This window comes from Salvelinus namaycush, chromosome 15, assembly GCF_016432855.1.
Source record: "Salvelinus namaycush isolate Seneca chromosome 15, SaNama_1.0, whole genome shotgun sequence".
NCBI classification, from domain to species: Eukaryota; Metazoa; Chordata; class Actinopteri; order Salmoniformes; family Salmonidae; genus Salvelinus; species Salvelinus namaycush.
This window is the reverse complement of record NC_052321.1, coordinates 4,389,321-4,407,180: the sequence shown is the minus strand read 5'-3', so window position 1 is coordinate 4,407,180 and position 17,860 is coordinate 4,389,321. Positions and strand designations below refer to the sequence as shown.

Here is a 17,860-nt window from a genome sequence, read left to right as displayed (position 1 = left end):
CAGGAAGCAGCTCTTTCAGTAGTTTAGTTGGAATAGGGTCCATTATGCAGCGTGAAGGTTTAGAAGCCATGATTATTTTCATCATTGTGTCAAGAGATAGAGTTGAGTGTCTCCCTTGATCCTAGGTCCTGGCAGATTTGTGCAGACTCAGGACAACTGAGCTTTGGAGGAATACGCAGATTTAAAGAGGAGTCCTTCATTTGCTTTCTAATGATCATGATCTTTTCCTCAAAGAAGTTCATTAATTTATTACTGCTGAAGTGAAAGCCATCCTCTCTTGGGAATGCTGCTTTTTAGTTAGCTTTGCGACAGTATCAAAAATACATTTTGGATTGTTCTTATTTTCCTCAATTAAGTTGGAAAAATAGGATGATGGAGCAGCAGTGAGGGCTCTTCGATACTGCACGGTACTGTCTTTCCAAGCTAGTCGGAAGACTTCCAGTTTGGTGTGGCACCATTTCTGTTCCAGTTTTCTGGAAGCTTGCTTCAGAGCTCGGGTATTTTCTGTGTACCAGGGAGCTAGTTTCTTATGACAAATGTTTTTAGTTTTTAGGCGTGCGACTGCATCTAGGGTATTGCGCAAGGTTAAATTGAGTTCCTCAGTTAGGTGGTTAACAGATCTTTGTCCTCTGACGTTCTTGGGTAGGCAGAGGGAGTCTGGAAGGGCATCAAGGAATATTTGGGTTGTCTGAGAATTAATTGCACGACTTTTGATGATCCTTGGTTGGGGTCTGAGCAGATTATTTGTTGTGATTGCAAACGTAATAAAATGGTGGTCCGATAGTCCAGGATTATGAGGAAAAACATTAACCACAGCATTTATTCCATGGGACAAAACTAGGTCCAGAGTATGACTGTGGCAGTGAGTAGGTCCGGAGACATGTTGGACAAAACCCACTGAGTCGATGATGGCTCCGAAAGCCTTTTGGAGTGGGTCTGTGGACTTTTACATGTGAATATTAAAGTCACCAAAAAGTAGAATATTATCTGCTATGACTACAAGGTCCGATAGGAATTCAGGGAACTCAGAGAGGAACGCTGTATATGGCCCAGGAGGCCTGTAAACAGTAGCTATAAAAAGTGATTGAGTAGGCTGCATAGATTTCATGACTAGAAGCTCAAAAGACGAAAACATTGTTTTTCTTTGGTAAATTGAAATTTGCTATCGTAAATGTTAGCAACACCTCCGCCTTTGCGGGATGCTCGGGGGATATGGTCACTAGTGTAACCAGGAGGTGAGGTCTCATTTAACACAGTAAATTCATCAGGCTTAAAGCATGTTTCAGTCAGGCCAATCACATCAAGATTATGATCAGTGATTAGTTAATTGACTATAACTGCCTTGGAAGTGAGGGATCTAACATTAAGTAGCCCTATTTTGAGATGTGAGACATCACAATCTCTTTCAATAATGGCAGGAATGGAGGAGGTCTTTATTCCAGTGAGATTGCTAAAGCGAACACCGCCATGTTTAGTTTTGCCCAACCTAGGTCGAGGCACAGACACGGTCTCAATGGGGATAGCTGAGCTGACTACACTGACTGTGCTAGTGGCAGACTCCACTAAGCTGGTAGGCTGGCTAACAGCCTGCTACCTGGCCTGCACCCGATTTCATTGTGGAGCTAGAGGAATTAGAGCCCTGTCTATGTTGGTAGATAAGATGAGAGCACGCCTCCAGCTAGGATGGAGTCTGTCACTCCTCAACAGGCCAGGCTTGGTCCTGTTTGTGGGTGAGTCCCAGAAAGAGGGCCAATTATCTACAAATTCTATATTTTGGGAGGGGCAGAAAACAGTTTTCAACCAGCGATTGGGTTGTGAGACTCTGCTGTAGAGCTCATCACTCCCCCTAACTTGGAAGGGGCCAGAGACAATTGCTCGATGCCAACACACCTTTCTGAAGCTATGTTGCGCTTGGTGACCTCTGACTGTTTCATCCTAACATCATTGGTGCCGACGTTGATAACAATAACCCTATACTCGCCAGTTTTAGCTTTAGCCAGCACCATCTTCAGATTAGCCTTAACATCGGTAGCCCTGCCCCCTGGTAAACAGTGTATGATCACTGGATGATTTCTTTTAAATCTAAAACCCAAACCGGCTGCGCGCCTGGCCATCGTGCGTGTATTTTGCCCCCCCCACCAAACGCGATCACGACATGCAGGTTAAAATATCAAAACAAACTCTGAAACAATGACATTCTTTTGGGGACAGGTTGAAAAGCATTAAACATGTATGGCAATTTAGCTAGTTAGCTTGCTGTTGCTAGCTAATTTGTCCTGGGATATAAACATTGAGTTGTTATTTTACCTGAAATACACAAGGTCCTCTACTCGGACAATTAATCCACACATAAACCGGCCAACCGAATCGTTTCTAGTCATCTCTCCTCCATCCAGGCTTTTTCATCTTTGAATTTATATGGTGATTGGCATCTACACTTTCATAGTATTACCAGATGACCTGCAAAACTGTTGGTCTTTCAATCACCCATGTGGGTATAACCAATGAGGAGACGTGGGTACCTGCTTCTATAAACCAATGAGGAGACGTGGGTACCTGCTTCTATAAACCAATGAGGAGATGGGAGAGGCAGGACTTGCAGCGCGATCTGCATCAGAAATAGCAGACGCTCGTTGGCATCTGCAATAATTGAATAATGACTTCTACATTTATTTTGCGACGCTCGCGCACGCGACGTGTCCGGTCTGGTCAGACCCGGTAACGGGTGGAGGAGAGACCAGAGAAGGCTCGGCCTCTGGCTCACTGCTTAGTAGGGAGAACCGGTTGAAAGTTTCTGTCTGCTGAATGAGCGACACCGGTTGAGCATTCCTACAGCATTTCCCTCCAGAAGCCATGAGAAAGTTGTCCGGCTGCGGGGACTGTGCGAGGGGATTTATACTACTATCTGTACTTACTGGTGGCACAGACGCTGTTTCTTCCTTTCCTACACTGAAATGACCCTTGCCTAACGATTGCGTCTGAAGCTGGGCTTGCAGCACAGCTATCCTCGCCGTAAGGCGATCGTTCTCCTGTATATTATGAGTACAGCGACTGCAATTAGAAGACATCATGTTAATGTTACTACTTAGCTTCGGCTGTTGAAGGTGCTGACGAACCATGTCCAGATAAAGCGTCCGGAGTGAAAAGGTTGAATGAAAAAAAGTTGAGTGAGGGGAAAACTAAAAATAAACGGTAATTAAAAAGTTGTCAGGTAGTAAAGTTAACAACAAAACGCACAGCAGCACGTAAACAAGTCTGCAAGTTAATCTATTTTAAAGAATACACCATGTCTTAATCTTAGAATTGGCATCTCTCCTGTGTTTTACATACTTCTAGCTGTCTCACACGGCTCATGCCAAGCCTAGCTCTTTTTTTAGTGTTAGTGAATGTTTATTAAGAAGTGTCTGGTCTGAAACACCAAAAGAAAAACAGGACGGAACGTCTGTGACAGACAGACAGCCACATGAGTACACTACTCACCATGCGTGACCACAAGGCTAATCGATAATCAATAACATGCTATCATGTGTTTGTCTTATGTCAACTCCCGCCTCACATCCCGTGTGACACATGATTTTACTGTATGGCGTCCTCATATTCAGTCCAAAGTTGGAGACTTTATCCTTTTATGACGCTTATATCTTCTTGTCTAAGCACATAAAGACAGAGATATAGAGGGAACAGGGACTGACGGACGTAGGGAGTTCAACTTTAAAAGGGCCAGAGAGAAAGACAAAAGGAGAGAGAGAGAGAGAGTGATACAGGGTGATACAGGGTGACTGAATGAATATAGTCGTTGTCACACCATAACGTAGCAGTCTTCACTGACAACAGTAGAGCGCGCAAACCACTAGCCTAAACATGTCCGACCTGACCTACGGAGAGCAGACTAACAGGAATAAACTGACGGATCACAACATGAGCGCGGATGAACTTGTTTTCTTTGTCAATGGAAAAAAGGTAAGATTCACTACTTTTCTTTCAAGTCAACTTGATCAATAGTTGGTCAGTAAGCCACTCATAATGGTAGATGGGCTGGTAGGCTAACACTTTATTGAGACTATGCTTAAAGATCTATACATTTGATAATTGTTGCATTTGAAATGTAATGGCTAAAGATGTATAACACTATGGAATATTTTTTATTATCATACTTCTTCATTCTCAGTAATTTTACTCTAATTTATCGCCATAAGAACAAATTACCTGATCAGAGTATATGATTATGTGGGGAAATACAGTACCAGTTAAAAGTTTGGACACACCTAATCATTCAAGGTGTTTTCCTTATTCTTTACTATTTTCTACATTGTAGAATAATAGTGAAGGCATCAAAACTATAAAATAACACATATGGAATCATGTAGTAACCCCAAAAAGTGTTAAACAAATCAAAATATATTTTAGATTCTTCAAAATAACCACCCTTTGCCTTGATGACAGCTTTGCACACTCTTGGCATTCTCTCAACCAGCTTCACCTGGAATGCTTTTCCAACAGTCTTGAAGGAGTTCCTACATGTGCTGAGCACTTGTTGGCTGCTTTAAGTTCACTCTGTTGTCCAACTTATCCCAACATATCTAATTTGGGTTGAGGTTGGGTGATTGTGGAGGCCAGGTCATCTGATGCAGCACTCCATCACTCTCCTTCTTGGTCAAAAAGCCCTTACACAGCCAGCCTAAGCGCAAACCAGATGGGATGGCGTATCGCTGCAGAATGCTGTGGTAGCCATGCTGGTTAAGTGTGCCTTGATTTCTAAATATATCACAGACAGTGTCACCATCAAAACACCGTCACTCCTCCATGCTTCATGGTGGGAATCACATTTGCAAAGATCATCCGTTCACCTAAGAACCGTCGGGTGGAAACCAAAAATCTCAAAAGTGGATTCATCAGACCAAGGGACAGATTTCCACCGTTCTAATGTCCATTGCTCGTGTTTCTTGACCCAAGCAAGTCTCTTCTTCTTATTGGTGTCCTTTAGTAGTGGTTTCTTTGCAACAATTTGACCATGAAGGCCTGATTCATGCAGTCTCCTCTGAACGGTTGATGTTGAGATGTGTCTGTTACCTGAACTCTGTGAATAATTTATTTGGGCTGCAATTTCTGAGACTGGTAACTCTCTAATGAACTTATCCTCTGCAGCAGAGGTAACTCTTCGTCTTTGCTTCCTGTGGCGGTCCTCATGAGAGCCAGTTTCATCATAGCGCTTGATGGTCTTTGCGACTCCACTTGAAGACATTTTCTTGAAATTTTCCGGATTGACTGACCTTCATGTCTTAAAGTAATGATGGACTTTCATTTCCCTTTGCTTATTTGAGCTGTTCTTGATATAATATGGACTTGGTCTTTTACCAAATATGCCACCCCTACCTTGTCAAAAAACAACTGATTGGCTAAACCTTTTTAAACTTTTAACTAGGCACACCTGTTAATTGAAATGCATTCCAGGTGACTACCTCATGAAGCTGGTTGAGAGAATGCCAAGACTGTGCAAAGCTGTCATCAAGGCAAAAGGTGGCTACTTCGAATAATCAAAAATGTTAAATATATTCAGATTTGTTCTACACTTTTTTGGTTGCTTCATGATTCCATATGTGTTTTTTTTCCATAGTTTTGATGCCCTCACTATTATTCTACAATGTAGAAAATAATAAACAATAAAGACAAATCATTGAATGAGTAGGTGTGTCAAAACATTTGACTGGTACTGTATATATTTGATATATGTGTACATGTATAACATGATATACATACTATATATGTTATCTCTCCAGATAACAGAGAAGCATGCGGATCCAGAGATGACACTGCTGACATACCTCAGGAGAAAGTGTATCCTGAAATACCACTCACACACAGCCACAGGAAGTAGGGGTGTTGAGGGTGCTGATGTAATACCACAGCCACAGGAAGTAGAGGTGTTGAGGGTGCTGATTTAATACCACAGCCCTGGGATGTAGGGGTGTTGAGGGTGCTGATGTAATACCACAGCCACAGGAAGTAGGGGTGTTGAGGGTGCTGATTTAAATCCACGTCCCTGGGATGTAGAGGTGTTGAGGGTGCTGATTTAAATCCACGTCCCTGGGATGTAGAGGTGTTGAGGGTGCTGATTTAAATCCACGTCCCTGGGATGTAGAGGTGTTGAGGGTACTGATTTAATACCACAGCCCTGGGATGTAGGGGTGTTGAGGGTACTGATTTAATACCACAGCCCTGGGATGTAGGGGTGTTGAGGGTACTGATTTAATACCACAGCCCTGTGATGTAGGGGTGTTGAGGGTACTGATTTAATACCACAGCCCTGGGATGTAGGAGTGTTGAGGGTGCTGATTTAGTACCACAGCCCTGGGATGTAGGAGTGTTGAGGGTACTGATTTAATACCACAGCCCTGGGATGTAGAGGTGTTGAGGGTACTGATTTAATACCACAGCCCTGGGATGTAGGAGTGTTGAGGGTACTGATTTAATATCACAACCCTGGGATGTAGAGGTGTTGAGGGTGCTGATTTAATACCACAGCCCTGGGATGTAGAGGTGTTGAGGGTACTGATTTAAATCCACAGCCCTGGGATGTAGAGGTGTTGAGGGTACTGATTTAAATCCACAGCCCTGAGATGTAGAGGTGTTGAGGGTACTGATTTAATACCACAGCCCTGGGATGTAGGGGTGTTGAGGGTACTGATTTAATACCACAGCCCTGGGATGTAGGGGTGTTGAGGGTACTGATTTAATACCACAGCCCTGGGATGTAGGGGTGTTGAGGGTACTGATTTAATACCACAGCCCTGGGATGTAGGGGTGTTGAGGGTACTGATTTAATACCACAGCCCTGGGATGTAGGGGTGTTGAGGGTACTGATTTAATACCACAGCCCTGGGATGTAGGAGTGTTGAGGGTGCTGATTTAGTACCACAGCCCTGGGATGTAGGGGTGTTGAGGGTACTGATTTAATACCACAGCCCTGGGATGTAGGAGTGTTGAGGGTACTGATTTAATACCACAGCCCTGGGATGTAGGAGTGTTGAGGGTACTGATTTAATATCACAGCCCTGGGATGTAGAGGTGTTGAGGGTGCTGATTTAATACCACAGCCCTGGGATGTAGAGGTGTTGAGGGTACTGATTTAAATCCACAGCCCTGGGATGTAGAGGTGTTGAGGGTACTGATTTAAATCCACAGCCCTGAGATGTAGAGGTGTTGAGGGTACTGATTTAATACCACAGCCCTGGGATGTAGGGGTGTTGAGGGTACTGATTTAATACCACAGCCCTGGGATGTAGGGGTGTTGAGGGTACTGATTTAATACCACAGCCCTGGGATGTAGGGGTGTTGAGGGTACTGATTTAATACCACAGCCCTGGGATGTAGGGGTGTTGAGGGTACTGATTTAATACCACAGCCCTGGGATGTAGGGGTGTTGAGGGTACTGATTTAATACCACAGCCCTGGTGTTACGCACGCCTCTGAGAAGAGGGAACGCAACTCCCTGCTACAACTCAACTCTCTGAAGTGCAAGAGGTATGGACTGTAGGTGCGAGTAAGGATGACACAAAAGCAGAATTTACCGTTTACTAGAATTTATTTTCTTACACGGTAATATGGGGAAAAGGGGCTGGATGGAACCAAAGCAAAGAAAGTAAATATCAAAGTTCCCCCTCTCCTATCTAACCTGCCTACCCACTTAACTTACCTAACTTAACACCGCCTGGTGCCCTAACCAAAATACAGGGGGTGGTCCGCCCAGGTCTTACCTAGTGTGCCTAGACAGTAAATATACTACGGGTATATGTATGCCCTCGGGCCTCTTGCCTAAGCACTCCCAAAGTGCCTTCTCCTTCCCCCCTGGGAACAAATGAAACAGAGTAAATATTAATGATTTCACAAACACTCACAAACACAGGACATAGAAAAACTGCTACCAACAACAACAGTACATGCCACACTTTCTGATACACAACCCACACTATATCACAATCTAAATTTTCTCTCTCTCAATCTCCAAATCTCTACTCCTTATCTCATCTCTCTCCTCTCCCCTCCCTCAATCTCTAATTTCTCTTGATCTCTCCAAAATATTCAATTCTATCTTTTATCTCCAAATCTCTACTCTCATCTCTCCTCTTCTCCTGGGCAGAACACTGGCTTTTATCTTCAGGTGGCAATGGTGATTAGTGTCAGCTGCTTCTTGACGAGGGGGCGGGGTCAGCTCCAATCACCAATTAGCCTGGGGTTGACCAATCAGCTGGTTGGGGAGTACTTCAGGAAGCCATCTCCTGAAACACACACTCAAATACAAAACAGAACACAGAAACTGGGGAACGTAACACGCCCACCACAAAAATTGCAAACATACAGTTTGTAATAACAAAAACCAACGCTTCCCCAGTTAGTAAACCCGTGATAGAGCGTCAGCAACCACATTCGCTGAGCCCTTCATATAGGCTATCTGTACATTATTGTTAGTAGGAACTGGTTACCTGACCTGGTTTTCGGCAATGGACCTACACAATCAACTATCACTCTTTCAAACGGTTCCCCCACCACAGGAATCGGGTAGAGCGGTGCTCTAGGAACTGTTTGATTCGCTTTCCCAGTGAGTTGACATACGTGACATGTTTTACAAAATTGGACCACGTCAGACTTCAAACCTGGCCAGAAAAAAGACGAAGGACCCGGTTATAAGTCTTTGTGATCCCCAAATGTCCAGACCACGCCTGGTCATGGGCGAGTGACAGCACCTGCTGTCGGAACGGTGTAGGAACAACCACTTGACACACTTCACTCCAGTCATTAACGGTGTCATGAGCTGCCCATTTACGCATCAAAACTCCTGCTTCTATAAAGTAGGCAGTCTCTCTAGTTTTAGCTTCCTCAATGGAAATTACCGAAGCAAAACACTTGCTAAGACTGGTGTCTCCTTTTTGACATTCAATCACCTTCTCAGGGGTGACAGACAAAAGAATGTCATGTAATTGGGGTGCGATTTCGCAGTCCCCTTCCTTAGTTTTTACAGGAGTAAAAACTGTCGGACTTGCAGAAGGAATACTCGGTGCATTGTCTTCTACTTCAACATTCTCAAAAATGGAACTAGCCAAATCCACCACATCTCCAAGCTTGCGAGATTGTGCCCTCGTTAAGACACAAGCAGGAAAAACATGTGGAAATGCTTGAACCAATTTCTCATCTGCAATTTTGATTTCTGGGTTGTCTACTACCTCTAACACAGGAGTAACGTTACCACCAGCAATATCATTCCCTAATAGCAATGTGACTCCTTTTACTGGCAGTGTAGACACTACACCAACACGGAAACGTCCTGATACCAAGTCTGACACTAAGTGGACCCAGTGTAATGGTACAGGTACTGTTTTTGTCTCTATCCCCTGTAATATAACATGTGAGCCACAATACGTTTCAGGAGACCAGGGTAAAGCATCAGTAATGATAACTGACTGCGCCGCCCCGGTGTCTCGTAAGATTTTAATTGGCTTTTGATCAGCTTGTTCTCCAGTTAAGGAAACACAACCGGTAGAGATAAACGGAGCATAAACAGGATCCGGTTTCTCAAATGCTGAATCAATACCTCGGACCAACGGACGAGCCAAAGACTTGACTAAACCCAAACTTTTCCTTTTTGGGGATGGTGACTGGGACTGTTTCGGTTTATTTTTCAAAACTGGGCAGTCCGCAATCACGTGACCCTTTTGGTGACAGTAAAAACATTCACGGATCTCATGAAAAGGCTTGTCAGAGGAAAAGCGACCTGAATGAGGCACTGATGACGTAGTCAGTCTACCTTCAAAACGAGGTGCACCAAAGACAGTCTTGTGTGTCAAAGCATACTCATCTGCCAACACTGCTGCCTGGGCCAATGTCACCACTTTCTGTTCATTTAAATGAACTACAATTCTATCAGGGAGGTTGCTTTTAAAATCCTCCAACAGCATCAACTCCCGAATATCAGCAAAGGTGTTAGCTTTGCTGGCTGAACACCATCGATGAAACAGAGACTCTTTGTCCCTAGCAAACTCAACAAAAGTACGCTGAGAGGGTTTCTTGTGGTTCCTGAAGCGCTGTCTATAAGCTTCAGGCACCAACTCATAAGCCCGCAACACAGTAGTTTTAACTGTATCATAGTGTAAACTGTCTTCCAGGGAGAGAGCAGCTACTACTTCCTGGGCTTTCCCAGACAATTTACATTGTAACAGGAGAGGCCAAACCTCGAGTGGCCAATGTAGCGCAGCGGCCACACGCTCAAACGCAGAGAAATAGGAATCAACTTCCGACTCTCGGAATGGAGGGACTAAAGCTATATTTTTACTTACATCAAAGTGGGCTTGATGCTGAGCAGCTTTTGGAGTCGTACCGGAGCCAGCATCCAGCTCCAGTTGTCGGATCCTCACCTCCTTGTCGGCTTCTATTTTCCTAATTTCAAGATCAAAATGCATTTGTCTCTCTTTATCTTTTTGCTCCATTTCTAACCGGGCCAGCCTCACCTTTAGCCTAGCGGTCCCGTCTGAACGACCTGAAGCAGAAGATAAAGGATCGAATCGAGGCAATGTAAAGGGGGTACGAGCAACCCCTTCCTCCGCCCTGTCCTCCGACTTGACATCGGAAGGTCTACACGTCTCCTCTCCTTGCAATGAGAGAATTCTTTCTCTCACTAAACCCTCCCTGACTAGCACCAAAAGCTCAGCCTTTAGGGCTTTCTCAGGGATAACAAATCCATAATGGTCAGCTATAGTTATAAGGTCTACTTTTCGAAACCTCACCAAACAATCAATAGAGGGCGCTTCAATGAACTTGGAGATGGCTGAGGCAGCCATCTTGTACACAACAATCTACTGAAAACACAAACTAAACAAGTCATCCAAACTCACAACCTACCATCACACCTCAATCACTAACCACAGAGAGCTCAGTGCAGCAGGGTCCGGTGGGTTTAATGGAATCCCGGATGAGCCCCCATTATGTTACGCACGCCTCTGAGAAGAGGGAACGCAACTCCCTGCTACAACTCAACTCTCTGAAGTGCAAGAGGTATGGACTGTAGGTGCGAGTAAGGATGACACAAAAGCAGAATTTACCGTTTACTAGAATTTATTTTCTTACACGGTAATATGGGGAAAAGGGGCTGGATGGAACCAAAGCAAAGAAAGTAAATATCAAAGTTCCCCCTCTCCTATCTAACCTGCCTACCCACTTAACTTACCTAACTTAACACCGCCTGGTGCCCTAACCAAAATACAGGGGGTGGTCCGCCCAGGTCTTACCTAGTGTGCCTAGACAGTAAATATACTACGGGTATATGTATGCCCTCGGGCCTCTTGCCTAAGCACTCCCAAAGTGCCTTCTCCTTCCCCCCTGGGAACAAATGAAACAGAGTAAATATTAATGATTTCACAAACACTCACAAACACAGGACATAGAAAAACTGCTACCAACAACAACAGTACATGCCACACTTTCTGATACACAACCCACACTATATCACAATCTAAATTTTCTCTCTCTCAATCTCCAAATCTCTACTCCTTATCTCATCTCTCTCCTCTCCCCTCCCTCAATCTCTAATTTCTCTTGATCTCTCCAAAATATTCAATTCTATCTTTTATCTCCAAATCTCTACTCTCATCTCTCCTCTTCTCCTGGGCAGAACACTGGCTTTTATCTTCAGGTGGCAATGGTGATTAGTGTCAGCTGCTTCTTGACGAGGGGGCGGGGTCAGCTCCAATCACCAATTAGCCTGGGGTTGACCAATCAGCTGGTTGGGGAGTACTTCAGGAAGCCATCTCCTGAAACACACACTCAAATACAAAACAGAACACAGAAACTGGGGAACGTAACACCTGGGATGTAGGAGTGTTGAGGGTGCTGATTTAGTACCACAGCCCTGGGATGTAGGGGTGTTGAGGGTACTGATTTAATACCACAGCCCTGGGATGTAGGAGTGTTGAGGGTGCTGATTTAGTACCACAGCCCTGGGATGTAGGAGTGTTGAGGGTACTGATTTAATACCACAGCCCTGGGATGTAGAGGTGTTGAGGGTACTGATTTAATACCACAGCCCTGGGATGTAGGAGTGTTGAGGGTACTGATTTAATACCACAGCCCTGGGATGTAGAGGTGTTGAGGGTGCTGATTTAATACCACAGCCCTGGGATGTAGAGGTGTTGAGGGTACTGATTTAAATCCACAGCCCTGGGATGTAGAGGTGTTGAGGGTACTGATTTAAATCCACAGCCCTGAGATGTAGAGGTGTTGAGGGTACTGATTTAATACCACAGCCCTGGGATGTAGGGGTGTTGAGGGTACTGATTTAATACCACAGCCCTGGGATGTAGGGGTGTTGAGGGTACTGATTTAATACCACAGCCCTGGGATGTAGGGGTGTTGAGGGTACTGATTTAATACCACAGCCCTGGGATGTAGGGGTGTTGAGGGTACTGATTTAATACCACAGCCCTGGGATGTAGGGGTGTTGAGGGTACTGATTTAATACCACAGCCCTGGGATGTAGGGGTGTTGATGGTGCTGATTTAGTACCACAGCCCTGGGATGTAGGGGTGTTGAGGGTACTGATTTAATACCACAGCCCTGGGATGTAGGAGTGTTGAGGGTGCTGATTTAGTACCACAGCCCTGGGATGTAGGGGTGTTGAGGGTGCTGATTTAGTACCACAGCCCTGGGATGTAGGGGTGTTGATGGTGCTGATTTAGTACCACAGCCCTGGGATGTAGGAGTGTTGAGGGTGCTGATTTAGTACCACAGCCCTGGGATGTAGGAGTGTTGAGGGTACTGATTTAATACCACAGCCCTGGGATGTAGGGGTGTTGAGGGTACTGATTTAATACCACAGCCCTGGGATGTAGGAGTGTTGAGGGTACTGATTTAATACCACAGCCCTGGGATGTAGGGGTGTTGAGGGTACTGATTTAATACCACAGCCCTGGGATGTAGGGGTGTTGAGGGTACTGATTTAATACCACAGCCCTGGGATGTAGGGGTGTTGAGGGTACTGATTTAATACCACAGCCCTGGGATGTAGGAGTGTTGAGGGTACTGATTTAATACCACAGCCCTGGGATGTAGGGGTGTTGAGGGTACTGATTTAATACCACAGCCCTGGGATGTAGGAGTGTTGAGGGTGCTGATTTAGTACCACAGCCCTGGGATGTAGGGGTGTTGAGGGTACTGATTTAATACCACAGCCCTGGGATGTAGGAGTGTTGAGGGTGCTGATTTAGTACCACAGCCCTGGGATGTAGGAGTGTTGAGGGTACTGATTTAATACCACAGCACTGGGATGTAGAGGTGTTGAGGGTACTGATTTAATACCACAGCCCTGGGATGTAGGAGTGTTGAGGGTACTGATTTAATACCACAGCCCTGGGATGTAGAGGTGTTGAGGGTGCTGATTTAATACCACAGCCCTGGGATGTAGAGGTGTTGAGGGTACTGATTTAAATCCACAGCCCTGGGATGTAGAGGTGTTGAGGGTACTGATTTAAATCCACAGCCCTGGGATGTAGGGGTGTTGAGGGTACTGATTTAATACCACAGCCCTGGGATGTAGGAGTGTTGAGGGTACTGATTTAATACCACAGCCCTGGGATGTAGGAGTGTTGAGGGTACTGCAGCATCCCCTGATCTGAATCTGAATACAAAAAAACATATAATTTAATGTTTCCTTCACTAAAGTAGTGCACTGGGTCTTTACTAGTCCTGTATTAACAGACCTATATATTTTTTTGCGGGCAATGTTTTATATATATATATATATATCTTTCCTCTGCTATTCACACACACACCTGATAAAAGTACATGTATTTAATTTATTCGCTTAAAATATTGAGGGGGGAAATGCCCCATTGTGCCATGCCTGCTCTGAATGTTCTGTGCTTTCAGTTGTTTGTCTTGTAGGAACTTTCACTCTCTCTGGGGTTTTATGGGGGCAGAACTGAATAGACAGTAGAGACAATATTTCACAACGTTCAACAAAGCATGACGGAAATGTGGAGATATTACCTTTCTAGCTGGTCTACAGTGAGATATTACCTATCTAGCTGGTCTACAGTGATATATGTTCTTTCTAGCTGGTCTACAGAGCTGGTCTACAGAGGGCTATGCTCTTTCTAGCTGGTCTACAGTGATATATGACCTTTCTAGCTGGTCTACAGAGGGCTATGCTCTTTCTAGCTGGTCTACAGTGATATATGACCTTTCTAGCTGGTCTACGGAGGGCTATGCTCTTTCTAGCTGGTCTACAGAGAGATATGCTCTTTCTAGCTGGTCTACAGTGAGATATGACCTTTCTAGCTGGTCTACAGAGGGCTATGCTCTTTCTAGCTGGTCTACAGTGATATATGACCATTCTAGCTGGTCTACAGAGAGATATGATCTTTCTAGCTGGTCTACAGTGATATATGACCTTTCTAGCTGGTCTACAGAGCTGGTCTACAGAGAGATTTGACCTTTCTAGCTGGTCTACAGAGAGATATGCTCTTTCTAGCTGGTCTCCAGTGAGATATGACCTTTCTAGCTGGTCTACAGTGAGATATGACCTTTCTAGCTGGTCTACAGTGATATATGACCTTTCTAGCTGGTCTACAGAGAGATATGACCTTTCTAGCTGGTCTACAGAGAGATATGACCTTTCTAGCTGGTCTACAGAGAGATATGCTCTTTCTAGCTGGTCTACAGCGAGATATGACCTTTCTAGCTGGTCTACAGAGAGATATGACCTTTCTAGCTGGTCTGCAGAGAGATATGACCTTTCTAGCTGGTCTGCAGGGCTGGTCTGCAGGGCTAGAGAGAGAAGGGTTTTGGAGAGAAGCCAGAGGATTGGTTGTTCCAAAGGTTTGAACATTCGTAAGTTAATGAATAACATGGACTGTTATGTCACTGTCCTTTCTGTATACACAGAGCTAAAATTACGTTTCCATAACTAATGCTCATTTCGTGATAAAAGCACCAAATTTGTCAGAGAGGTAGATTAATGTACTGAACAGTTTTAAATATCGGTCCATCACAGTTGTGGACCCTGGGGGGACGTATCACCCGTCTTATAAAGTAAAGGTTGAATAATATAATTAAATTAACACAACCAGGAAAAAGCAGCTTGGCTGATGCAGGAGTAATCAACACACAACTGACAGGAACAACTCCTGGGTCAAGTCATTGTTTACAGTACAACTCCTAGGTCAAGTTGTTGTTTCCAGTACAACTCCTGGGTCCGACTGTCTATCTCTCTTTTCATCTCTCTCCTTCTTTCTCCCCTTCCGTTCCCTCCCTCCCTCCCTCACTCTATCTCTCTCACCTATCCCCCCCCCCCCCCCCCCCCATCCAGTTGTTCCTTGACTGTGTGTACCAGTGGGTTTGACAGGTACTAAGCTGGGCTGTGCAGAGGGAGGATGTGGAGCCTGTACTGTGATGCTCTCCAAATATCAGCCCCATCTCAGAAGAGTGCTGTATCCTCACATAGCAATCTGTGTGTGGTGTGTGTTTGCATGTTTGAGTGAGAGAGTGTGTGTGTACTTGAGTGAGAGAGTGTGTGTGTGTGTGTACTTGAGTGTCGTGTGTGTGTGTGTGGTGTGTGTTTGCATGTTTGTGTGAGAGAGTGTGTGTGTGTGTGTACTTGAGTGTCGTGTGTGTGTTTGCATGTTTGTGTGAGAGTGAGAGAGTGTGTGTGTGTGTGTACTTGAGTGTCGTGTGTGTGTGTGTGTTTGCATGTTTGTGTGAGAGTGAGAGAGTGTGTGCGTGTGTGTACTTGAGTGTCGTGTGTGTGTTTGCATGTTTGTGTGAGAGTGAGAGAGTGTGTGTGTGTGTGTGTACTTGAGTGTCGTGTGTGTGTGTGTGTGTGTGTGTTTGCATGTTTGTGTGAGAGAGTGTGTGCGTGTGTGTGTGTACTTGAGTGTCGTGTGTGTGAGAGGAGACTGTGTTTAACTTAACCCTCCAGGCACCTCTCGGTGAATGGTTGTCTGGCCCCTCTGTGTTCTCTCCATCATTGTGCTGTCACCACGGTGGAAGGCATCGGCAGCGTGGCAGGGAAACTGCACCCTGTACAGGTAAGAACAGTGTCTTAGACCGCATGGCTCACGTATACACACTGCAGCCAACACTCTGTCCTCCCTCTGTGTCTCTCCCCCTCTCTCTTTCTCTCTCTCCTCTCTCTCTCTCTCTCTCCCCTCCCACCTAACTCTCTCTCTCTCCCCCCTCCTTCTCTTCCTCTCTCTCCTTCCCTCTCTCTCTCCCCCCCCTCTCTCTCTCTTTCTCTTCCTCTCTCTCCTTCCTTCTCTCTCTCTCCTCTCTCTCCTTCCTCCTCTCTCTCTCCCCTCCCACCTAACTGTCTCTCTCTCCCCCTCCCCCCTCCTGCTTTCCTCTCTCTCTCTTCCTTCCTCCCCCCCCCCTCCCCCTAACTGTCTCTCTCCTCTCTCCCCTTCTCTGTCAATTCAATCCAATTCAATGTAAGGGCTTTATTGGCATGGGAAACATATGTTAACATTGCTAAATCAAGTTAAGTACATAATAAACAAAAGTAAAATAAACAATACAAATTAACATTAAACATTACACTCACAGAAGTTCCTAAAGAATAAAGACATTTCAAATCTCATATTATGTGCAAATAGTAAATATGGGTTGTATTTACAATGGTGTTTGTTCTTCACTGGTTGCCCTTTTCTTGTGGCAACACATCTTGCTGCTGTGATGGCACACTGTGGTATTTCACCCAGTAGATACGGGAGATTATCAAAATTGGATTTGTTTTCTAATTCTTTATGGATCTGTGTGACTTTAGGGAAATATGTGTCTCTAATATGGTCATACATTGGGCAGGAGGTTAGGAAGTGCAGCTCAGTTTCCACCTCATTTTGTGGGCAGTGTGCACATAGCCTGTCTTCTCTTGAGAGCCATGTCTGCCTATGGCGTCCTTTCTCAATAGCAATGCTCACTGAGTCTGTAAATAGTCAGAACTTTCCGTAAGTTTCTCTCTCTCTCTCTCTCTCTCTCTCTCTCTCTCTCTCTCTCTCTCTCTCTCTCTCTCTCTCTCTCTCTCTCTCTCTCTCTCTCTCTCTCTCTCTCTCTCTCTCTGTCTCTCTATGTCTCTCTCTCTCTGTCTCTCTATGTCTCTCTCTCTATGTCTCTCTCTCTATGTCTCTCTCTCTATGTCTCTCTCTCTATGTCTCTCTCTCTATGTCTCTCTCTCTCTCTCTCTCTCTCTCTGTCTCTCTCTGTCTCTCTATGTCTCTCTCTCTGTCTCTCTCTCTATGTCTCTCTCTCTATGTCTCTCTCTCTATGTCTCTCTCTCTCTCTCTCTCTCTCTCTCCTCTCTCTCTCTCTCTCTCTCTCTCTCTCTCTCTCTCTCTCCTCTCTCTCTCTCTCTCTCTCCTCTCTCAATTCAATTCAATTTCAATTCAATTTCAATTCAATTCAAGGGGCTTTATTGGCATGGGAAACATGTGTTAACATTCCAAAGCAAGTGAGGTAGATATTATACAAAAGTGAAATAAACAATACAAATTAACAGTAAACATTACACATACAGAAGTTTCAAAACAATAAAGACTTACAAATGTTATATTATATATATCAGTGTTGTAACAATGTACAAATGGTTAAAGCACACAAGTTAAAATAAATAAGCATAAATATGGGTTGTATTTACAATGGTGTTTGTCTTCACTGGTTGCCCTTTTCTGTGGCAACAGGTCACAAATCTTGCTGCTGTGATGGCACACTGTGGAATTTCTCCCAGTAGATATGGGAGTTTATCAAAATTGGATTTGTTTTCAAATTCTTTTTGGATCTGTGTAATCTAGGAGATATATGTCTCTCTAATATGGTCATAACATTT

General features: G+C 44.6%; 2 protein-coding genes across 2 annotated transcripts in view; both read left to right on the top strand.

Annotated features, from left to right (window-relative positions):
• LOC120059732 (E3 ubiquitin-protein ligase TRIM9-like) overlaps positions 1–17,860 on the top strand; it is a 1,105,060-nt gene that overhangs the window by 697,356 nt on the left and 389,844 nt on the right. The gene's annotated exons all lie outside the window — the stretch shown is intronic.
• Positions 3,156–17,860, top strand: part of xdh (xanthine dehydrogenase) — a 42,578-nt gene continuing 27,873 nt past the window's right edge. The window contains exons 1-4 of the mRNA XM_039008764.1: positions 3,156–3,960; positions 5,778–5,835; positions 15,377–15,473; positions 15,962–16,085. Coding sequence (XP_038864692.1) covers positions 3,862–3,960; positions 5,778–5,835; positions 15,377–15,473; positions 15,962–16,085 — 378 coding nt within the window. The 5' untranslated portion in view covers positions 3,156–3,861. The remainder of the gene's footprint in view (positions 3,961–5,777; positions 5,836–15,376; positions 15,474–15,961; positions 16,086–17,860) is intronic.